This window comes from Geotrypetes seraphini, chromosome 17 (assembly GCF_902459505.1).
Source record: "Geotrypetes seraphini chromosome 17, aGeoSer1.1, whole genome shotgun sequence".
NCBI classification, from domain to species: Eukaryota; Metazoa; Chordata; class Amphibia; order Gymnophiona; family Dermophiidae; genus Geotrypetes; species Geotrypetes seraphini.
The window spans coordinates 42064225-42089351 of NC_047100.1; the positions used below are offsets into that span (position 1 = coordinate 42064225).

The window sequence follows — 25127 nt, forward strand, 5'->3', positions numbered from 1 at the left end:
AGCATACAGCCTAGAGGGCTCGTGAGCGCTCGCAACGCTTTCAACGCGAATAGCTGTTTGTGCCGATGGGCAACGCCAATTGCGTGGCGTAAGAGGATCCGGTGCGCCGGCTGACAGGAAAAGGGGGCGGTGCTAGAGTTCAGGAAAGAAGCGGCGAGGAAAGCGAGGACGAGGGGAAACAGGTAATATTGTGGGTCCCTTCCTCACTAGGGGAAATTGCGAGCCGAAGGCTGAGCGATTGACACAGTCCTGTCCTAGGACATTCTACTACTTGTCTATAGCACTGCTATGCATTGACACATGCAAAGGACCGTCCCTGCTTAGTAGAGCTTACAATCTAGTCACATAGACAAACAGGACAAGTAGGAGGTCAGGGAGTTTCTCAGGCAGGGACGGGTGCTTTACAAAAGAGTGGGAGTACACGTTAAAGGCAACCTCAACGGAGTGGGGGGCTACACGTTAAAGGCAACCTCCACAGAATGGGGGGTACACGTTAAAGTCAACCTCAACGGAGTGGGGGGCTACACGTTAAAGGCAACCTCCACAGAATGGGGGGTACACGTTAAAGTCAACCTCAACGGAGTGGGGGGCTACGCGTTAAAGTCAACCTCAACGGAGTGGGGGGCTACACGTTAAAGGCAACCTCCACAGAATGGGGGGTACACGTTAAAGGCAACCTCAACGGAGTGGGGGGCTACACGTTAAAGGCAACCTCAACGGAGTGGGGGGCTACACGTTAAAGTCAACCTCCACAGAATGGGGGTACACGTTAAAGTCAACCTCAACGGAGTGGGGGGCTACACGTTAAAGGCAACCTCCACAGAATGGGGGGTACACGTTAAAGTCAACCTCAACGGAGTGGGGGGCTACACGTTAAAGTCAACCTCAACGGAGTGGGGGGCTACACGTTAAAGGCAACCTCCACAGAATGGGGGGTACACGTTAAAGTCAACCTCAACGGAGTGGGGGGCTACACGTTAAAGTCAACCTCCATGGAATGGGGGGTAGACGTTAAAGTCAACCTCAATGGAGTGGGGGGGCTAAACGTTAAAGTCAATCTCAACGGAGTGGGGCTACGCGTTAAAAGCAACCTCAACAGAGTGGGGGGGGGGTACAAATTAAAAGCAACCTCAGCGGAGTGGGGCTACACGTTAAAGTCAACCTCAACGGAGTGAGGCTACGCATTAAAAGCAACCTCAACGGAGTGGGATTTCAATACTGCCAGGGATGGAGCTTCTTCCAATAATTCTTTTTGCTTAGTGAGAATAACCTCACAGTACTTTCACAACAATATTTTTACAAAAGCGCTGAAAATATACTTTTTCTCGTTACTGATTTCTATTTCAACATCAATCAAAAGTACTAAATGGGAGTTCAGACTTCCACCCGAGTCATACAGCTCTAGGTGGTGGTGGTCTTCATTATTCCCAGTACTAATTGATATTTCATTTTATTCTAATTTCTTATCCTCATTTCATTATTTCATTTAGAATAAATAGAATATATAAATAAGTTCATAACTTAGCTTTTGTTAATAGACAACTCCCCTTCCCGACGCGTTTCATATGACTTTATCAAGGTCGGGGAACTATAAAAAATAGAAATAAAAAGCATAAATTAGTTTACCACAATTCAGTGAAATAATTTAAAGTGTTGAATTTTGAATTATCAACCACCTACATTCCCTTTTTTTTTTTTACCTTAACATTAAAGCTGAGCTTCTCCTGGCGATCCATAAGATGGCTGTGGCGTTCTGCGACAGCACTAAAATATTCCCTCCCTAATTATGATGTCATGACGCCATTGTGCAACCTAAAAACCACCCAAAGCAAGACAGAATTTTTAAGAATGGAACATAATTCCTCCTAATATAGTAATAACCAAATTTAACTATCTTCTTTTTTTTTTCCAAAGTCTTTATTCATTTTTCATCTTACATCAAGTACACAATATTACATCATTTAAATTTATACACATCACTTGAATTTCTTTCTATTATTATCTTAAATACATAAATTTATTCCCTCCCCACCCACCCTTACCACAAATATTTGAATCATAAATTTCATATAAATATTACATTCTTATCTAATGATTAAACCTTAAATAGAACTTTATACCCCCCTCCCCCATATTATAAATTTAACTATCAACCTGAGCCATCCAGTCCGAGGTTTCATTCAGACCATTCGGAACCATGGTCTGGAGCTCAAACATCCACCTAAGTTCTCTAAGGCAGTGGTTCCCAACCCTGTCCTGGAAGACCACCAGGCCTGTCGGGTTTTCAGGATAGCCCTAATGAATATGCATGGAGCAGATTTGCATGCCTGGCACTTCCATTATATGCAGAGCTCTCTCATGCATATTCATTAGGGCTATCCTGAAAACCCGATTGGCCTGGTGGTCCTCCAGGATAGGGTTGGGAACCACTGCTCTAAGGTTCAGTGTGCGTTCGGTATTACCTCCCTCCCATCCTACATTAATGACATCTAAAACTCTCCATTTAAGGTCTGATAGTTTGCGACCACATAATTTCCAATGCCGAACAAGAGGGGATACTTCATTTTGAGTATGAACTCTAGATTTATGGTCTGTTAACCTCGTTTTGATCATGCGGGTCGTACGGCCTATATATAACTTTGGACAGGGGCACTGAATGAGGTAAATGACATGGTGAGAATTGCAATTAGTTTGGTGCCTGGCCTGATATACTTTGCCAGTGCCAGGATGGCTCCATGTCTCCCCTGCCAATGTATACGGGCACCATTGGCACTGCCCGCATGGGAAGTGTAAACTCGGAGTATTTGGTACTATCTCCCTTAGAATACAATGATTTATACTTTCCCCAGTACTTTTCCCTCGTCTATAAGAACATATCGGCTTTTCAGTTATAGTAGGAATAGCCAGTTTTACCATGTGCCAGTATTCCTAAATCCAAGATTTGATGTTACTCCTAAAATCTGCTTCCTCCCTAAAATACATAAAGATGCAGAGCACCCTCCAGGACGTCCGATCGTGTCTGTGAGGAATTCACCGCTTGAAACCCTTTCGAAGTTCCTTGATATTTTCCTTCAGAAGGAGGTGGCTGAGATTAAGTCACATGTGAAGGATACAACTCACATATTGAAAATGCTGTCTGAGCTCCGGGAGATCGATCTGCACTGGATATTGGTTACATTAGATCAGTGGTCTCAAACTCAAACCCCTTGCAGGGCCGCATTTTGGATTTGTAGGTACTTAGAGGGCTTCAGAAAAAATAGTTAATATCTTATTAAATAAATGACAATTTTGCATGAGGTAAAACTCTTTAAGCTAAGTCTTAATAATAATATTGTAATTTATAGCTAAAGAGACATATGATCAAGAAACTATTTTATTTTACTTTTGTGATTATGATAAACATACCGAGGGCCTCAAAATAGCATCTGGCGGGCCACTTGTGGCCCCCGGGCCGCGAGTTTGAGAACACTGCATTAGATGTATCCGCCTTGTATACCATGATACCAGTAGATCAAGCATATTTTCAGCGCTTTTGTAAAAATATTGTAGGGAATAGAGCTTGACATACTGACTCAGGTAGTCTGATTTACGTGGAGAAAAGCGATAGTGAAGAATCCCAGAGCAAATGCACTTGTAAGTCAATTAGAGGAGTTTGAACAGGGCATGCTTTTCTCACTAGTCTTAGGTATGCTGTGTTCATCTAAATTTAACAAGCATTTCCACCAGTGTACGTTAACTTAGGTGATGGGGAGGAAGCGGTGTGTCAGCTAATCTGTTGGTGTCATTGTAGGATAAGTGACCAGAAACAGAGAAAAGGCAGTTTGTGAATTTGCGGCGTTTCTTAGTCTGCACTGCTTAAGTGCTTGTTTCTGCTGTTTGCATCCTAGAGCAAGAGTGGATGTGGAATCTCTGCTTAAGTATAGGGAGCGGAGCCTCCAGGAGGTGGTGGCTATCCCACTATGGCAGTGATCGAAACTGAGAGCGACATCTATCGCTGGCTGCGACTTGCCTCTGGGGTGACTGCACATCTGGTGGCACTCACATTCACCATATCTGTGGCAGTTGTTGCCAGACCAGGATCAAGTAAGTAGAAAATTGATGTATTCTTGTCTACACCATTGCAAAATAACTTGGTTCATCCTTAGCTAAAGCATAAGGCCGTTATTGCAGATTGTAAATTACCACAATGGATAGATAGATGGTTGGGTAACTACTCCATTTTTTGAAGAATAACTTTGTTTTTCTATACCGCCAACACCCAAAAAAGGTCTAGGCCAGGGGTGTCAAAGTCCCTCCTCGAGGGCCGCAATCCAGTCGGGTTTTCAGGATTTCCCCAATGAATATGCATGAGATCGTTACGTACGGGAAGGGATCGGCTAAATGTTGGAGAGGATGTGAGGAAGTAGGTACATTTGAACATCTATGGTGGCATTGTATAAAGGCACAAACATACTGGGATCAGCGTGATTTCCTTTTATTGAAAGCAGTGGTAGGAATTTCGATACCCTAGACCAGGGATCTCAACGTCCCTCCTCGAGGGCCGCAATCCAGTCGGGGGTTTAGGATTTCCTCAATGAATATGCATGAGATCTATGTGCATGCACTGCTTTCAATGTATATTCATTGGGGAAATCCTGAAAACCCGACTGGATTGTGGCCCTCGAGGAGGGACTTTGACACCCCTGGTCTAGGCAGTTCACAGAATAAAAAGGACTGGACATTCCAGTGATGATATAAAGCACACAGATATAGCTAGCAATATGATAGAAAATGGCTATAAGATGCTATATTGCTGGTATTATACTCCAGTACGGTTGCGAGTTACGTACGGGAAGGGATCGGCTAAATGTTGGAGAGGATGTGAGGAAGTAGGTACATTTGAACATCTATGGTGGCATTGTATAAAGGCACAAACATACTGGGACAGCGTGATTTCCTTTATTGAAGCAGTGGTAGGAATTTCGATACCCTAGGCCAGGGATCTCAACGTCCCTCCTCGAGGGCCGCAATCCAGTCGGGGGTTTAGGATTTCCTCAATGAATATGCATGAGATCTATGTGCATGCACTGCTTTCAATGTATATTCATTGGGGAAATCCTGAAAACCCGACTGGATTGCGGCCCTCGAGGAGGGACTTTGACACCCCTGGTCTAGGCAGTTCACAGAATAAAAAGGACTGGACATTCCAGTGATGATATAAAGCACACAGATATAGCTAGCAATATGATAGAAAATGGCTATAAGATGCTATATTGCTGGTATTATACTCCAGTACGGTTGCGAGTTACGTACGGGAAGGGATCGGCTAAATGTTGGAGAGGATGTGAGGAAGTAGGTACATTTGAACATCTATGGTGGCATTGTATAAAGGCACAAACATACTGGGACAGCGTGATTTCCTTTATTGAAGCAGTGGTAGGAATTTCGATACCCTAGGCCAGGGATCTCAACGTCCCTCCTCGAGGGCCAGCAATCCAGTCGGGGTTTAGGATTTCCTCAATGAATATGCATGAGATCTATGTGCATAGCAATGATCTTCATGCATATTCATTGAGGAAATCCTAAAAACCCGACTGGATTGTGGCCCTCGAGGAGGGACTTTGACACCCCTGGTCTAGGCAGTTCACAGAATAAAAAGGACTGGACATTCCAGTGATGATATAAAGCACACAGATATAGCTAGCAATATGATAGAAAATGGCTATAAGATGCTATATTGCTGGTATTATACTCCAGTACGGTTGCGAGTTACGTACGGGAAGGGATCGGCTAAATGTTGGAGAGGATGTGAGGAAGTAGGTACATTTGAACATCTATGGTGGCATTGTATAAAGGCACAAACATACTGGGACAGCGTGATTTCCTTTATTGAAGCAGTGGTAGGAATTTCGATACCCTAGACCAGGGATCTCAACGTCCCTCCTTGAGGGCCGCAATCCAGTCGGGGGTTTAGGATTTCCTCAATGAATATGCATGAGATCTATGTGCATGCACTGCTTTCAATGTATATTCATTGGGGAAATCCTGAAAACCCGACTGGATTGCGGCCCTCAAGGAGGGACTTTGAGATCCCTGCCCTAGACTATGGAGTGCTGCTTGTTGAATATAGGACCAGCTGCCTTGTCAACTAAGCAGCAAAGGTGGATACATTTAATAATGACAGCAGGGCAATTTGTCTTGGCATCAGCTTGGAAACAACCAGATCTTCCAGTGTTTCAAGTACTGCTGTCTAAAGTTCAATTTATACAACAAATGTCAAAATTAACTGCTCTCCGGAGAAATCAGATACATAGATATAATACCATTTGGGGTACATATGAAATTTGGATCAGCTCCCAAAGGAGTAGTCGCATTGATCTCTAAATTATGACTTACCACACCTTTATAGTTTATGAATCTCCCGAACACATCCTCTCACCGGGGTGGGAAGGTGGGAGGGAGGCAAATAGAAGTCTTTTAGTTAAATTGGTATTTTTAGTATGTATTAAGAAGTAAGAGATAAAATGAATTAATGTATTATTAAAAGCTTGATTATACAAGATTGACGTTTTAAAAATGTTTGAATTAATAAAGTGCTTTTGGGAAAAATATAAATAAAGCACACAATATTTCCATAGTGAAAAAATACAATAAGAAACATAGCCATCAATCAAGTAACACATTTTTTGAACAAATAAGTCTCTCAGTGTTACTTTATTCTTTGTAGGACAAAGTAGTCCTCTTAAAAAAAAAAAAAGAGTTAACAATGCAAACCAAATGATCAGTGGGAAATAAAAGTGTAGTGCTAGCTTATTTTCCTTTCTTTTTTTTGTTTCTATTTATTATTCTTGTCCACTAATAATTCACACACTGCAGTAATTGCCTTTTTGATTTAGCTCTTCATTTTTTACGTACACTGGATGGGTAATCCCTAGCCCAGGCCTTGTTTTAACCGCCTTGAAATAAATGATAAGGTGGTATATCAAAATTTTAATAATAATAATAATAACTTTATTCTTATATACCGCCAACAATCTTGCGACTTCTAGGCGGTTTACAATGAAGAGAAACTGTACAGACAGCGAATTACAGAGTATAGCATTGAACATCTAGTGATAGTACACTTGAAACTTAATACATTTTAATCATTTTTAACAAACTTGTTGATGGTTAGAGGGGTGATTGCCTGGCACCGAGATTTATAACTGAGGGTCACAGGAACAAGGTGGGGTGACTACTCACTTCTGGAAGTTCTTTTACTGAAGCTCGGGGGACACCTTTGGGGTTTATAACTGAATTTCGGTAAAAGAAAGGTGACTGCATAATGAAAGGAATCATATATCTAAGAACTTGGCGGGGGGAGGAGAAATGTGACTGCACCATATTAGTTTACAGTTGAGGGGTTAAAAAAAACTCTTTAGCAGTTTCTGTCTAACATGGAATATGCATGATTAGTTAATACAGAGGTTTACCATATATTAACTGTTAACATTTAGCAGATTTTTCTCCAGAAGCACACAGTAAGCGTGCCGGGACAAAGGCGCGCGCAGACAATTGAGCGCAGTGTGGAGGTGCGCGCTGCAGAAAATTACTGTTTTTAGGGCTCCACTTTACTTAATAGAGATCGCGCCGCGTTGTGGGGGGTTTGGGGGGTTGTAACCCCCTACATTTTACTGAAAACTTCACTTTTTCCCTGTTTTTAGGGAAAAAGTTTACAGTAAAATGTGGGGGGTTACAACCCCCCCAAACCCCCCACAACGCCGGCGCGATCTCTATTAAGTAAACTGGGTGGGGCTCCCCAACAAAACCCCCCGTCGGAACCCCTAAAAACTGTAATTTTCTTTGGCGCGCGCCTCCATCTTGCGCTCAGTTGTCGGCGCGCGCCTTTGTCTTTCGCGGGGTTGTCTATGAGCTGAAGCACACGGGTGGTTTACAAATCCCATAATGCAGTTCGATACATCTGCCATTCAGTTCATGCACAGCAAGGAAATTTTGCTCTGCATTAACTCTGTCACAGTGCCCCCAGGAGTTAACACAAAGACTTTTATTTGAGTTTTCAAACGTTATTGAAAAAAAAGTGGCTTTTCAATGAGAATTTTTGCATCGTGAAGTGAATGATATTTTATGGAAGTCTCGCGAGTTTGAATGTTACGGTAACAGTTTTTGAACGGAGACTTTTTCGATTGTTAATGCGTAAATTTGATAATGAGGGTTGCAATTGAATGACTACTATATTTGGGATAGTATTAATGTGTATTTGGGAGTAGATTGTATGGATGTGAGGATTTACTTTTTGTAATGGCAATTGTTATTGTATGATGAGAATTGCAACCCGCTTTAACGCTTTGGTTTGGAGAGGTATTTCAAGTATTAAAATGAAATCAAATCAAGCAGTTACCACACATTAATTTTGGCTGTTAGTGTGCAGTAACCGTTAACATGTAATAACTTTCAATGTGAGCTTTGGAACACAATGGAATATATATATTTTGTTTCATAATATTTACAGTAATCTCTTTTTGTTTCTTTTGTAGGCCTTTTCTCCTGGCATCCTTTCTTAATGTCTTTAGCTGTAAGTAAAAAAAAAAACCCAAAATTCATCAGTAGTGTGCCTGATATCATTAAATGCTTTACCTACTACTACTACTTATCACATTTATAGAAGGTCCCTGCTCAGAAGAGCTTACAATCTAACTTGGATAGACAAGACATGACATAGAGCAGGGGTAGGGAACTTTGGTCCTCGAGAGCCGTATTCCAGTCGGGTTTTCAGGATTTCCCCAATGAATATGCCTGAAATCTATTTGCATGCACTGCTTTCAATGCATATTCATTGGGGAAATCCTGAAAACCCAACTGGAACACGGCTCTCGAGGACTGGAGTTCCCTACTCCTGACATAGAGGGTAGGGGATGCAGGACCCAAGGTGAGGGGAGTTAGGAGTTGAAAGCACTCTCAAAGAGGTGGGCTGCCATTTATAGATGATCCCTTCTCAGAAGAGCTTACAATCTAACTTGGGCAGGCAGATATGACATAGAGGATTGGGGATGCAGAACCAAAGGTGAGAGGAGTTAGGAGTCAAAAGCACTCTCGAAGAGGTGGGCCTTTAAATGGGCCTTGAACACTGCAAGAGACAGAGCCCGACGTAGGAATTCGGGCAGCTTGTTCCAAGCATATGGTGCAGCAAGGTAGAAAGGAAGGAGTCTAGAGTTGGCAGAGGAAGAAAAGGGCACAGATAGGAGGGACTTATCAGCTGAGTGGATCTCACAGGGGAGATTAGTGAGGGCATTTGTAGGTCAGTAAGAGGAATCTGAAGCGGAGCCAATAAAGTGATTTTAGGAGATGGCTAAGCAGAAGGCCTGAGAGTAGCGAGTTGCAGTACTCTTAAGTGTGAGGTGATGAGGGCATGGATAAGTGTGCTCAGAGAGGAAGGGTCAGAGTTTGGTAATATTATAGAGGAAGAAACGGCAGGTTTTAGCGATATGTTGTATCTGGGAGGTGAAGGAGAGAGGGAAGTCAAAGATGACCCCGAGATTTTGAGCAGACAAAACAGGAAGGATGAGAGTGTTGTCCACAGAAACGGAGAACGAGGGAAGCGGAGAGGTAGGTTTAGGCGGGAAGATGAGCGGGAGAGTCATATGGTGACAGTAAAGAGAGAGGCAGAGCTAAACTGTGGTACTGGGTGCTGTTGAGGAGGATGGAAGGCCTAGTACTGTTTCTGAGGCTGATGGTGGCAGGTGGTTGATGATGGTTTTTTTTTAAGCTGTCTTGTGGCGAGTATGAGAGAACGTTGCAATATTTTCATCTCACCCCCAAGAAGAGCAGAAGTAATGTTTTTGTAGCAGCAGAATGATGGAATTAAGAGCTGCATTACCGAAGAGGGAAGAGGAAAAGCAAAGCGGAATCATAAGTGCTGATACGTAAAAGGATCTGCCTGCTTCTCTTCTCCATAATCAATTACTGTACATGCTTTGCTGCTTCATGGCAAACCTTGAGGATACAAACTAAGGGTTGGGATGAAAAAAAATGATTGGGAAAGTAGGGTTGTGGGTATATGAAGATTGAACACTGGAGAAAATAGACAGCGCGGTATTAAAAAAATTTTTTTTTAGAGTCATCTGGTTTGTTTCAGTGCAGTGTCTCCAAATGGGTTCATTTTGCGTATACCTCGACAGTAATAAACCTCGCTCCTAAACCAAGGTAGACCGCTTTTTCTGTGTGTGCTTACAATCAAAGCCGTTTGCGTATTTTAGACCGTGGGAGTTTAACTCGCAACCTCAGGGTGCCGAGGCCCCTCCTCCACTCCACTCAGACTTGAAAATTTTACTGCTAATTTGCCAAGTGGTAGATCTGGGTTTGATTTCTAGATCAGAGTTTTATGCCCTAGGCTGGCCTGGACTGCGGATACTGTAGAAACGGTGTTCAGGCCCTGGGAATAGGGAGTCCCCGCTGCCACTTAATAGCAACTCCCAGTGGCCTAAATGATGATTTATAATTGAGTTCCTGAGGAAGATGCAGTAACAGTCCTCATATAGAGGTCAAAAGCTACACCAATTTAATTGAATTGGGAGGAGGATATAAAGGGGGAGAAACATAGGTAGTTGTGAATAATAAGAACATAAGAAGTTGCCTCCGCTGAGTCAGACCAGAGGTCCATCGCGCCCAGCGGTCCGCTCCCGCGGCGGCCCATCAGGCCCATTGCCTGAGCAGTGGTCCTTGACTATTTCTATAACCTACCTCTACTCCTATCCCTATAACCTAACCTCAACCCTTATCTGTACCCCTCAATTCCTTTGTCCTCTAGGAGCCTATCCAAACCTTCTTTGAAGCCCTGTAACTTGTTCCGGCCTATCACAGCCTCTGGAAACGCGTTCCATGTATCCACCACCTTCTGAGTGAAAAAGTACTTCCTAGCGTTTGTTCTAAACCTGTCCCCTTTCAATTTCTCTGAGTGCTCCCTTGTACTTGTGCTTCCCCATAATCTGAAAAATCTGTCCCTGTCCACTTTTTCTATGCCCTTCAGGATCTTGAAGGTTTCTATCATGTCTCCTCTAAGTCTCCGCTTCTCTAGGGAGAATAGCCCCAGCTTTTTTAGCCTGTCAGTATATGAGAGGTTTTCCATACCCTTTATCAGTTTAGTTGCTCTTCTCTGGACTCCCTCGAGTACTGCCATGTCTTTCTTGAGGTATGGCGACCAATACTGGACGCAGTCCTTACACTCTTCCACAATTCTAACCCTGCTACAGAGTAATTCCCTGGCAATGTCCAGATATCTCTTACTGTAATCTGCCTAGATCTGAAAGGTTCGAGGTGGAATAGAAGTCAGCAAATGTAAGGTAATGAAGACTTATGGTGCCATAGCCAATAGAGAGTGATTCCGAGTGACTGGGAAGCTCAACGGAGTAGGGGGGGGAACGGAGGAACCAAAAGAATAGGCTGCCACCAAAAAGCACAGTTACTTACCGTAACAGGTGTTATCCAGGGACAGCAGGCAGATATTCTTGACTGATGGGTGACGGCACCGACGGAGCCCCGGTACGGACAATTTTAGAGTGATTGCACTCTAAGAACTTGGAAAGTTCCAGTAGGCCGCACCGCGCCTACTCCGCGTGCGTGCCTTCCCGCCTGACAGAGGCGCGCGGTCCCCAGTTAGGATAAGCCAGCTAAGAAGCCAACCCGGGGAGGAGGGTGGGACGCAAGAATATCTGCCTGCTGTCCCTGGATAACACCTGTTACGGTAAGTAACTGTGCTTTATCCCAGGACAAGCAGGCAGCATATTCTTGACTGATGGGTGACCTCCAAGCTAACAAAAAGAGGGATGGAGGGAAGGTTGGCAATTAGGAAAACAAATTTTGCAAAACAGATTGGCCGAAGTGTCCATCCCGTCTGGAGAATGCATCCAGACAATAATGAGATGTAAAAGTATGAACTGAGGACCAAGTAGCAGCTTTGCAGATTTCTTCAATAGGAGTGGAACGGAGGAAAGCTACAGATGCTGCCATCGCTCGAACTCTATGGGCCGTGACAGAGCCTTCCAGTGTCAGTCCGGACTGAGCATAACAAAAAGAAATGCACGCTGCAAGCCAATTTGACAACGTACGTTTAGAAACAGGACGTCCCAATTTATTCGGATCAAAGGATAGAAAGAGTTGGGGAGATGATCTGTGGGGCTTAGTACGCTCTAAATAGTAAGCTAGAGCCCGCTTACAGTCCAAAGTATGCAGAGCCTGTTCTCCAGAATGAGAGTGAGGTTTCGGAAAGAAGACAGGCAGAACGATGGATTGGTTGAGATGGAATTCCGAGACAACCTTAGGGAGAAACTTTGGATGTGTACGCAGAACCACCTTGTCATGATGAAAGACTATAAAAGGTGGATCAGCAACTAGTGCATGGAGCTCACTGACCCTCCTGGCAGAGGTAAGAGCAATAAGGAAAAGTACCTTCCAAGTAAGAAACTTGAAAGTAGCGGTAGCCAAAGGTTCAAATGGAGGCTTCATTAAGGCGGAAAGAACCACATTGAGATCCCAGATTACAGGAGGGGCTCTGAGAGGTGGTTTCACATTGAAAAGACCCCGCATGAATCTGGACACCAAGGGATGAGCCGAGAGAAGTTTTCCATGAACTGGCTCATGAAAAGCAGCAATAGCACTAAGGTGGACTCTGATGGAAGTAGACTTGAGGCCAGAGTCAGACAAAGAAAGTAGATAATCCAACAAAGTCTCCACAGCAAGGGAAGTGGGATCATGTTGATGAAGAAGACACCAGGAAGAAAATCGTGTCCACTTCTGATGGTAACATTGCAGAGTGGCCGGTTTCCTGGAGGCATCCAGAATGGAACGAACGGGCTGAGACAAAGAAGTATCATGAGAAGTCAGCCCGAGAGAAACCAAGCTGTCAGGTGCAGAGATGGAAGGTTGGGATGCAGAAGGGTCTCCTGATGTTGCGTAAGCAGAGAAGGAAACAGTGGAAGAAGAAAAGGCTCCCTGGCACTGAGTTGAAGTAGAAGGGAGAACCAATGTTGCCTGGGCCACCGTGGAGTAATCAGAATCATGGTGGCTCTTTCCCTCTTGAGTTTGAACAAGGTTCGTAACATGAGAGGTAGAGGAGGGAAAGCGTACAGGAACAGATTGGACCAATCGAGGAGAAATGCATCTGCTGCCAGACGGTTAGGAGAGTAGAGTCTGGAGCAGAATAGGGGCAGCTGGTGATTGTGAGGAGCTGCAAAGAGGTCTATCTGAGGAGTGCCCCACTGAGCGAAGATGGACTGTAGAGTTAAAGGATCGAGTGTCCACTCGTGAGGCTGAAGAATTCTGCTGAGCTTGTCTGCTAAAGAATTCTGTTCTCCCTGAATGTAGATAGCTTTCAGAAAAAGTTGGTAATCTGTGGCCCAAGCCCAAATCTTCTGGGCTTCCTGGCACAAGAGGCGAGAGCCTGTCCCCCCCTGCTTGTTGATGTAGTACATCGCAACTTGATTGTCTGTGCACAGCAGGAGGACTTGAGGAAAGAGAAGATGTTGGAAGGCCTTGATGGCATAAAACATCGCCCTGAGTTCCAGGAAATTGATGTGATGCTTCATTTCCTGGGCTGTCCAAAGTCCTTGAGTTTGGAATTCGTTCAAATGAGCTCCCCAGGCATAAGGGGAGGCGTCGGTGGCGATGACAAGTTGATGAGGAGGTAGATGGAACAGAAGACCTCTGGATAGATTTGAGGATATCAACCACCATTGAAGAGACTGACGAAGAGACGATGTCACAGATATGTGTCGTGAGCAGGGATCCGTCGCTTGGGACCACTGGGTAGCTAGGGTCCATTGAGGAGTGCGCAGGTAAAGACGTGCGAAGGGTGCGACATGAACTGTGGAGGCTATGTGACCCAAGAGTATCATCATTTGCTTGGCAGAGATGGAACGTTGAGGAAGCACCTGCTGACATAGAGACTGAAGAGTTTGAAGACGGTTGGACGGCAGGAACGCACTCATGAGGACTGTGTCCAGCACCGCTCCAATGAATTGAAGTCTCTGAGTGGGGATGAGATGAGATTTGGGTAGATTGATCTCGAACCCCAGAAGTTGGAGAAACAAGATGGTTTGGTTGGTGGCCAGGAGTACTGTCTGAGATGAATTGGCCTTTATCAACCAATCGTCCAGGTAAGGAAAGACCTGAAGGTGGTGAGAGCGTAAAAAGGCCGCCACCACAATCAGACATTTGGTGAACACTCTTGGAGAGGAGGCAAGGCCGAAGGGCAGCACCTTGTATTGGTAATGACAGTGATTGATCATGAAACGGAGGTACTGTCTGGAGGTCAGATTGACCGGTATGTGAGTGTATGCCTCTTTGAGATCGAGGGAGCATAGCCAGTCGTCTTGATTGAGAAGAGGGTAGAGAGTGGCTAAAGAAAGCATCTTGAATTTTTCTTTGACTAAGCATTTGTTGAGATCGCGAAGATCTAGAATTGGTCTGAGATCTCCTGTTTTTTTGGGAACTAAAAAGTAACGGGAGTAGAATCCCTGTCCCTTTTGATCTAGAGGAACTTCCTCTATGGCGTTCAAAAGGAGGAGGGATTGAACCTCCTGGAGAAGGAGGGAAGACTGAGGAGTGTTCGAAGCAGACTCTCTTGGTAGACTTTGGGCAGGAAGGGTCTGAAAGTTGAGAGAGAGTAGCCATGGCGGATGATGTTGAGGACCCATTGGTCCGAAGTGATAACTTCCCACCGGCTGAGGAAAAAAGTGAGACGGCCACCTATAGGTTGAGGTAGGTGGGTAGATGTTTGGACGCTGGCTATGCCCTGGAGAATCAAGTCAAAAGGGCTGCGTAGATTTTTGCTGTGGAGGTGGCTTCACAGGTTGCTGTTGCGTTGGCCTAGGAGTCTGTCGTTGTTGCTGACGTTGACGCCTAGGTTGCTGGGGAGCTGATGGCAATGGACGAGCCACATAATGGCGTTGATAGGCCGACTGCTGTCTGAAAGGTCGTGCTGGTGGAGCCTTCTTTTTCGTTTTGAGCAGAGTGTCCCAGCGAGTCTCATGGGCGGAGAGCTTTTGGGTGGTCGAATCCATGGATTCCCCAAAAAGCTCATCCACCAGGCATGGGGCATTAACCAACCGATGTTGATGGTTGACATCAAGCTCGGATACTCTAAGCCAGGCAAGGCGGCGCATGGCCACAGACATGGCCGTGGCTCTAGTGGTAAGTTCAAACGTATCATAAATTGATCTTACCATAAATTTACGGAGTTGGAAAAGAGAAGACGAGCAGTGGTGGAAAGCCTGTCGTTTCCGCTGAGGAAGGTACTTTTCAAAGGAAGCCATGGTGGTAAGGAGATGCTTGAGATAAAAAGAAAAGTGAAAAGCATAATTACCAGATCTATTAGCTAACATTGCATTCTGGTATAACCTCTTACCGAATTTGTCCATGGCTTTGCCCTCTCTGCCAGGAGGGACAGAAGCATATACACTGGCTCCGGTGGACTTCTTAAGTGTAGATTCCACAAGCAGAGATTCATGTGGAAGCTGTGGCTTATCGAATCCAGGAATAGGGATTACTTTATATAATGAATCTAATTTACGGGGAGCTCCTGGGATGGTCAAAGGAGTCTCTAGGTTCTTATAGAAAGTTTCCCTCAGGATGTCATGGAGAGGGAGTTTCAAAAATTCCTTTGGAGGCTGATCGAAGTCAAGGGCATCAAGGAAGGCCTTGGATTTTTTAGACTCAGCCTCCAAAGGAATGGAAAGAGATTCACACATCTCTTTCAGGAAGGAAGTGAAAGATGTAGAATCCTGTTTTGAGGATGGATCTGGAGCAGCAGGATCATCCTCATCCGAGGAACACTCACCCTCAGAAAGAAAAGGCTCTTCGGAGTCACCCCACAGATCTGGGTCCCTAATATGGGCGCTACGGTCTCGAGACTCCGGAGTAGAGGGTTCTAGGTGTCGGGATTTGCGTGCCGACTTACCAGACCACATAGATACGGTACCAGGTGATGTTACTGACTGTAACAGTGCCGAAGTCTGCACCGATTGATGCTGGGCCCTCGGTTCCGGTGCGAGGAGTGGCATCGATATTGATGAGGCAGAGTGCACCGGTACCGAAGCAGTGGATGCAGACAATAGAGGCTGCTCCACTGCCGGTACCGGTGGCTCAGACCGGACCGGGACCGGAAGGCTCGGTGCCAATAGAGCAGGAAGTAGTTGCTGTACCTGCGGTGCCGCTCGACGCCCCGGAGATGAGGAGCCCGAAGTCGAGGGACTCACCTCGATAGGGGCGGAGCGCTTCCGCTGGCGCCTCACGGTCGGCAGGACTGGGCTCGCTGCAATCAAGACCGGAGGGCGTTCCAGCGGGGAAGGCTTCTTAGCCGGCTTACCTGGGTGTTGCGACGCCGGCGCGGTATTGTGCGGTGTCGACGAAGTGGGTGCCGAATGACGAACCAAATAATAATAATACAAAAACTATCTTATCACATTTAAATCAATTGGATCTCCATCCTGTAATATCCCAACCCACTCATCAGGCTGGTCATACATTAGATATGGCCCTAATATCAACAACTTCAAAAAATAAACTTTTCTTGAATAATTGTGTTCCTGTTCCATGGTCTGATCACTACTTACTCTCGTTAACATATAGTTCTGTTCATTGTACAAATCAATCAAAACATCAGATAATAAACTTTAGAAACTATAATAAAATTTCTGTTGATTCAATTCTTTCCTCTTTTGAGCTTGATTTTTCACAATCCAACACTAATTCTCCAGAAGAATTAACCAATTTATGGAATATAGCTCTTTCTACATTCTTAGAAGATGTGGTTCCACTTCAAACAAAGATAATTTCTACACGTAACATTCAGAACCCTTGGTTTTCAACAGAACTGACTCTTATTAAGCAACAGGTCCGATCACTAGAGCGTGCATGGAGAAAAAATAAAACCTCAATAAACCTACAATTATTTAAAGAGCAGATTGCATACTATAAAACAAAGATAAATCAAGCAAAAATGAAATATTATTCTGAGAAAATAATTAAGGCTAAAAATCCATCGATTCTATATAAAATATTAAAAAGAATAACATTCTCAACCAATAAGGAGAAATTAAATGAAACCAATAATACTCTTACAGCCCAAAAATTGGCAGATCACTTTTCAGATAAAATTAAAACAATCAGAAAATCTTTTTCACAAAATCAACAAGGTTCATCAGATCTTGAGCAGCTTAAATTGGACTCTTTGACTTCCAAATGCTCTAAATTCAAACTTCCGAGTCAAAAAGATATTGAGATGACTTTTAAAACCATTAATATCAAAAGCTCAAAAGCAGATCTTATTCCTCCTTTTATTTTGAAGCAATACTTTCATATTTTTGGACCATTTATTCATACTCTAATTACCGAAAGTTTGACCCAAAGTATAGTACCTAGAGAATGGAAAAAATCAATTGTACGCCCAATTATTAAAGATCATAATGCAAGTTATACAGATCCAAGTAATTACAGACCCATATCCAATATTCCCTTTTTGGCTAAACTAACGGAAAAGATTGTCTTTAACCAAATTTCTGACTTTGTAGAAAAGACTAATGTTCTCCATCCCAATCAAACGGGCTTTAGAGAACACCATAGTACTGAATTAGCATTAATAGGTTTGACCACATCCATTCATTATTTCCTTGACCACCATCAAACTACTTTATTAATCTCATTTGATCTTTCGGCTGCTTTTGACACAATTGATCATCGACTTCTCATAAACAGACTTCAATCTATTGGGATCACAGATCAAATTCTTTCTTGGTTTATTTCTTATTTTACAGATCGCTCTTCCTCTGTTTTTTTCAAAGATTCTAACTCTAAATTCACATCAACTACTTTCGGTGTTCCCCAAGGGTCTATTCTCTCTCCATTATTATTCAATATCTTTCTATCACCATTAATTACATTGTGTCAATCTATAGGTTTCCATGTCTTCTCATATGCAGATGATATTCAGCTTCTACACCCTATAGACACTAACAACATATCTGCCATTCAGGAGATCAGCAAGAAACTCGACCAGGTCTACCAATGGCTAAACACAAATAAACTGGCCCTTAATATAAAAAAAACAAACCTAATGATCTTTCCATGGAAAGAAAACCCGACGTTAATTGCTCCTATTACTATAGATAATGTTCCACTACAGATAGTTAATAACGTAAAAATTCTAGGAGTAATTTTTGATCCTAAATTGAATTTCCACGATCATATTAGTTATATTGTTAAAACGTCTTTCTATAGATTACGACGGATTAGATCTATCTCAAAATTTCTTTGCTCAAAATCATTAAATATTCTCATCCATTCCTTAGTGATAGCCAAACTTGATTACTGTAACGCTCTCTTTAAAGGTATAACACTAACTGAACTTAAACGTTTACAAATTATCCAGAATGTCTCCATAAAACTCATAACTAAATCTAAAAAATTCGATCACGTTACCCCTCTGCTAAAAAACGCTCATTGGCTTCCTGTCATCCATCGAATATCGTATAAACTTTGTCTACTTACATTCAAGACATTACTATATAAGACACCTGCTTTCATTTATAAATTGCTAATACCGTACCAACCAACTAGAACATTAAGATCTATTGATCAAAATTTACTGACGGTTCCCTCATTAAAATTTATAAACACCAGACGACAATTTATATTTTCTGTAACAGCCCCACAAACCTGGAATGCTCTTCCAATTTTTTTACGTAATGAACAAGACTTGGTAAAATTTAAAATACAATTAAAAACATTTTTATTCAATGATGCTTTTAATACTTAATTTAATCATATTCAAATCAATAATTCCAACATTTTTGTACCAATTGTTTTAATGTTTCCCCTTTTGTGTTTCTCCTATGTATCTCTTTTATTCGACAAATGTATTTCATAAACCCCTCTTACCCAATGTAATGTAGTTTATATTATTCATTGTAAGTATTTAAAGTTTGTATTGTATGTTTTCTTTTAATTATTTTTTATTATGTACATCGCTTTGAATTAGATAAAGCGATTAATCAAGAAAATAATAAACTTTGAAACTTTGATGGGGCCGATACCGGTGTCGATGCCGCGGGATCGGACATATCGGCACCGAAAAGCAAGCGCTGCTGTATCTGGCGATTTTTTAAGGTACGTTTTTTTAACGTGGCACAGCGGGTGCAGGTGGAAGCCTGATGCTCAGGACCTAGGCACTGTAAGCACCAGTTGTGCGGGTCCGTGAGGGATATAGGCCGTGCACACCGCTGGCACTTTTTAAAACCTGGCTGGGGGGGCATGAAAGTAAAAACGGCTTCTGCCAAATCGAAGGCCGAGGCCTCGATGGTGGCAGCAGGCCCCGCCGGGGCAAAACCGAAATGAAGAAAAATAACGAAAAATACTCGTTTTTTTTTTTTTTTAGAAAAAAGAAAAGAAGTAAAGGAAAAAATTTTCCCAAAAAGGTTTCACGAGCGGGAAGGCGAAAAAGAAAAGTTTTCAACAGCCGTTGAAAAATGCGACTTCTCAGCTCCGCGGAACTAAGAAAACTGGGGACCGCGCGCCTCTGTCGGGAGGGAAGGCACTCGCGCGTGCGCGGTGCGGCCTACTGGAACTTTCCAAGTTCTTAGAGTGCAATCACTCTAAAATTGTCCGTACCGGGGCTCCATCGGTGCCGTCACCCATCAGTCAAGAATATGCTGCCTGCTTGTCCTGGGATAATTACAGTAACACAACATTCAGCCACAAACCCACGTTATTCCCTATCATTTCTATAACATAAGAAATCAATCTAATGTTTACTTGCATTAAGTTGCATGCACAGCAGGATTGATAACGGCACTCGGGTGGGTGATAATATGACGACACCAAGATAAAAGTGCTCTGCCACAGCTCAGAACTTAATGATCGCTTTTGGCTGAAACTGAAAACACCGTCTCCTCTCTCTTTTACCCCACCCCCATCCCAAAACCAGTTGCCAGGTCTTGACAGGTGAAACCCACCCCACCTCCACAGGAAGAGAGCAGGTACTGTCAAGATGGCCCCTGCCTCAACTACCTAAAAGCCCTCCCCGTGCCTACCTTTTAACTGCCCTGGTGGTCAATTCCTAAGGGCTTCAGGGCATTTGCCGCGGGAGGATCGCGACCACAGCTTTGTAAAAGGAACTCTATTTCTGCACATACCAGTGACTTTAAGGGAAGGGGTTTTGAATTTAGCTCGCACCTTTTTTTTTTTTTTAGAAAACCTTCATATTTAATAATTTTCCATAAAATGCTTTACAACACAAGCAAAATTGGTTCACAAAATTATAAGTTCCTCCATAAAAATGGCTGCCAAAAGTTCCCACAGTATCTCATGAGACTGCTTGCAGGTCTCACGACAACTCTTGCCAGCCATTTTTAAAAAGGCCTATAGGAGTTTTCTTGGAAACTAGCTCTGTGCGGAAGTTATGTTTTATTTACTTTAGAGTTTAGACTATCTCCTTTGGGAGTATTCCATCTATGCTCACGGTGACCATGCGAGCTCAATATTTGCACTCTTCAAATCAAGATCAGGACCCAACCATAAAAGATACTTGTAATAATAAGAATAAGAATTAGATTCTTGATATACCACCTTTCTATGGTCTGAGTGTCAAAACTTTGAATCTTTATATTACATTTCAGGCGATCTAAATCTTGACCTTGGAGATATTCATTATAATCTTTAGAATATAACAAAGGGAAGTGCTGAAAACCGCACTCAAGAAAGTCATTTAGAAAAAAAACAACAAACCCTGTACAGGAGAGCATTTTTTCGTCTCTTTGGCAGAATGGAAAAAGCAAACCTGAAGACTGCTGCAGGTGGGAAGGCCACGTATGCTTCGTTTTCACTGAGTTCTGAGAAAGCTGATCTATCCTGGTATCATCAGATGACATCACCCACTTGTGTATCAGACTCAGTCCTGCTTGTTGATGGAAAACATCCTTTTATAGAAATGCATAAGGGATAGTTTCTGCTTAGTGGTGCTTGTTAAGTCAAGGAAATGTTCTTCTTATTACACAAAACAATCAAAATAATGTAGACAAACTTCAATTTTAAAACACCAGTCCCTGAAGACTTATCTTTTTTCCAAGTATCTGCTAACTAACTTATTCTATTCCCTGATCGTGTTTACTGTTAATAAACCGCGTTGAACTTATGGTTACGCGGTTAACAAGCACTATGTTATGTTATGTTCAGATGGCTGTTCTATCATTTTCAATGTCTGGACAATAAGGTTCCTCCAGAAATCAGCCTTTTTCCTTATTAATCCATGTCTGGGGATTTTCCATATTTATCGTAAATACTATATACAAATCACGTATCTGCTAAATCTCTTATGATTTTCTGTAGTTAATATATCCTAATCACCTCTCCTGACATGAAACTTTCTTCAGGGTCAAGGTGATCTCAATTGATGCAGCAAATGTTCAGTTTCATATGGAAGATGGAACAGCCGTCTGAAAATCCATTAAAAAAAATTATATCAGAATTGTATAGAAAAATTAGGGACTGGTGTTTTGAATTGAAATTTATTATCTAGACTAGGCGACAAATTAAATAGTTTGTTTCAGTAAATTTATTTATTGTAGTAAATATGATGAAAGTTACACTTACGGCCTCTGTTACAAAGCCGCGTGGCAACAGCCCCGAAGCCCTTTAAATCTCTATGGGCTTCGGGGCCATTAGCGCAGCGCGGCTTTGTAAAAGAGGCCGTTCCTGCCAGTGTGTGTTCTACTACTGCTACTTATCATTTTAGATCAGGGGTAGGGAACTCGGGTCCTCGAGAGCCGTATTCCAGTCGGGTTTTCAGGATTTCCCCAATGACTATGCATGAGATCTATTTGCATGCACTGCTTTCAATGCATAGTCATTGGGGAAATCCTGAAAACCCGACTGGAATACGGCTCTCGAGGACCGGAGTTCCCTACCCCTGTCTTAGACGTATGCAGTGCTGTACATTAACATGTAAGCCCCATCACCAACTCACACTGACCTCACTTTGCCCAGCCATCATCCTTCCTCGCATTCCTCATAGTTTCCTTTTTCAAACTCCAGTACTGCGCCGAGGATTAAATTTTTGTGTGGTTTTTTTTCTCCCCTGCAGTTTGCTTTCTTTATGACGGAGGCTGTGCTTGTGTTCTCTCCAGAGAGCTCCTTGGTCCGCTCCTTCTGTCGCAACATAAGGGTCCGTATCCACTGGGCAGTCCAGCTGTTGTCCCTTTTCTGTGCCTTACTTGGATTGGCCATCATCATCTATAACAAACATATCAACAGCAAACCACATTTTGCCACCTGGCATGGATTGATTGGCCTAATCACAGTGTTGTTTATTGGCCTGCAGTGTCTAGCAGGTACTACCCTGCTGTACCCTAAGTTGCTGAAGAATTGGACCCTAGCAAAGCTAAAGACATACCATGCCACATCAGGACTCATTGTGTATTTGCTGGGCTGTTGCAGTCTTTTCTTGGGTATGTGCTCCTTATGGTTTACTGCCTCGGTTACTGGTGTTTTTTGGTATCTGTCCATTCTGTGCCCAGTTCTAACTGGGCTGATAATCATGAACCAAGTAAGCAATGCATACTTGTACCGCAAACGGAGCCAACCATGAGAGTCACCGTTACTCACCAAACTGCAACTCTTTGTTCTGGTACTGGACCTGCTCGACTAATGCCGCCAAACTGGTCACATCTCAGCAGGCAATTTTGACAATGTTCTGGTTTTCAAAGGCCCAGTATATTTTAGATAGAATTGAAAATTACTAAGGCTGCATCAGTTGTTGGGCTGTCTCGGCCTTAAGGGAAGGAAAGAGGAGGCGCTGGCACAAAGTTGACAGTGGGACAAAGAGAGGCATTCTGGTGAGCAGTTTAAAGTGGATATATTTTTGATGCAGTGAATCTGACCTTTTTAAGAACTTACTTTTCTCCAACTTTTTAACTAGAACAGTCCAAAGGAATTACTATTATTATGGGGACAAGAGTGGCTCTTCCTCTTTTTAGCTCTTGAGTTAATTGGGGCAATACTATTACAAGATGAATCAGATGATGGCATGGCCCTGCTTTGATGGGGGTGGGGAGGCAGGGTTATAATGTACTTTATATTATATACTTGCACTATTAACCGGAAACTTTGCAGCCCACATGACTGCTGCCAGCATTCCACCAGCCACGTTTCTCACGTTCCTTCTTCCATGGGCTATGGTTTAAAAGGCACAATAATCCTAATTTCCTAATAACCGTTTCAGAATTTGAGATTAGGAAGTATATAATTCTGAGTCAGTCTGATGTGCTCGGTAGCTTTTTCTGTGGCAATTCTACTCATGTGGCATACATACCTGGGATTGCAGAGCTCTTGCACAAGACAGGATTCACAGGCTTAGTAGACATACCCCCTGGGGAAAAAATATATAGCAAATTTAGAGTCCTTCAGTCCCTCCCTCTCTCCTGGCCTCCATAGCTGGATCGCGTCCTTTTGAGGAGATTAAACAAAGCAGTATGTAACCTTGAAAGAGCAGCTTTCAAAGCTGCTAGAAAGTGTTTTGGGGTTGGTTTGTTTTTTTAATGGAATTCAAGTCAGCCAGTGCACTATTGCTCTCGGCAGTTGGCAAAGGCTTATTTGAAACAGTATTAGGAATAAAGGGACACTCATGAAAGCATTCTAGAGAATATCAGGAATGATGAACATGACATAAGTAAAAAATAAATTAATTAATTAAAAAAAACCTCACAGTGTTATTCAATGAACCAGCCTCTATCATGCTGTCCCTCTAAAAGTTTTGCCACCAGATGTGACAAGAGATCATATCAAGGTCAAAATGGCCAGAAGCGGGTGGAAGGAATAGATGTTGGTCTGTCATAGTCTGCTGATCTACTGTTCTTAAATTCCCAGCAATGCAGCCTAGTACCTTGTATTCTTACTTTGTTTTAAAAGGAAGAGACCAGCATTTTTAATCCTGGAAGAAGTCCCCAAATCATGAGACCTGTGATGCAAGCTCCTCATCTGAGCTCTATGAACACTCCTGGCTACATATACTGCCCCTGTAAGGCTTTGGCATCCTTGTCTGCTGTGACCCTTGAACTTTGATCAGCCATCTAAATTGTGGTTCTGATCATATTCAGATGTTGTGGGCAATTTTCAGCACTTTCAAGGTCAAGTACATTTTCAAATGGAAACTAGCTTTACTGTTTCTGTTTGAAAATCCGTCCAGCTTGCATTTCTTGAGTACAAAGTACATGTGATTTCAAAAGTAAATTGCCCTGCGAGCAAAAATGCACGATAAAGATGATTTTACTACTACTATTTATCATTTCTAAAGTGCTGAAACTGTACTTGGTGGAGGGATGGGATTTTTAAAACATTTTTTACATGAGTAAACATTGCCTTTGCCTATTTCTCCAATACAGAAATAGCAATTGGACAATGTACAATTATCCCAGTGTTTCTTTGGCGAAACTGCGTCCCTGTCGAGGACGACATGTAGGCGAATCTGCCCAAATTAACATCACAATATGAAGCACTTTTCTAACGCCGACATCTTACATCTGGGTGCTCGAATACATCCACGTCCATAGGCGCTGGAAACATATGGAACCAAATCGCTACTTGAACCCCCAGCGATGGAGATGGCTCTGTAATTAGCATGTTTCAGGCGCTGCCTCTGGGCATGTATGGGCATTAAATGATTATTTATCTAACACTGTCCTTGTACATAAGGTCATGAAGAGGAGCCTCCCATCACTGTGCAAAACACAGTATTACCCTTTGCTCATTTGTTTTGGGTGTAGGGAGGGTAAATGAGAATTGGCAGCAAGGTCACCACTTTTAACATTCTTAGGGAAAGTGAAACGCATTGTTGGCTTTGCTAATCTACACACTTGAAATTGAGAATAAAGCATTTATATTTCTGAATTATCATAAGTTTTTCCCTGTATTTCATTCAGTGTTGTAAAAGAAACGTGGACTGTATGTTTCAGAGGAGCTAAGTACTGTAAAATTATGTTTTGTCAACATCTGTCACTGGTTTTTAGTTACTGTTTGTGTAAAGGACTTACTCATGATCTTCCCAAAAATAGAAACATTGTTTCAAAAAAGTATTCTTTCTTTTTTTAATTATTATTATTCTCTTTTTA

General features: G+C 42.8%; 1 protein-coding gene and 1 long non-coding RNA gene across 2 annotated transcripts; one reads left to right on the plus strand and one right to left on the minus strand.

Annotated features, from left to right (window-relative positions):
• LOC117351323 (cytochrome b561 domain-containing protein 2) lies at positions 1–25091 on the plus strand. Its single transcript, XM_033926489.1, has 4 exons — positions 1–182; positions 3888–4083; positions 8514–8551; positions 22106–25091. The coding sequence occupies exons 2-4, from the start codon at positions 3960–3962 to the stop codon at positions 22607–22609; spliced, it is 666 nt and encodes a 221-aa protein (XP_033782380.1). The 5' UTR covers positions 1–182; positions 3888–3959; the 3' UTR covers positions 22610–25091.
• Positions 1701–23390, minus strand: LOC117351324. Its single transcript, XR_004537385.1, has 4 exons — positions 23333–23390; positions 21995–22254; positions 20804–20942; positions 1701–1812 (listed from the first exon to the last, which is right to left on the minus strand). It is a non-coding gene; the product is annotated as an uncharacterized LOC117351324 (long non-coding RNA).
• Positions 25092–25127: the final 36 nt, after the last annotated feature.

Coding starts and splice junctions, on each gene's coding strand:
- LOC117351323 (XM_033926489.1), top strand. CDS start 3,960: ATGGCAGTGATCGAAACTGAGAGCGACATCTATCGCTGGCTGCGACTT. Junction 4,084..8,513: donor TGTTGCCAGACCAGGATCAA/GTAAGTAGAAAA, acceptor TTTCTTTTGTAG/GCCTTTTCTCCTGGCATCCT. Junction 8,552..22,105: donor CTTTCTTAATGTCTTTAGCT/GTAAGTAAAAAA, acceptor TCTCCCCTGCAG/TTTGCTTTCTTTATGACGGA.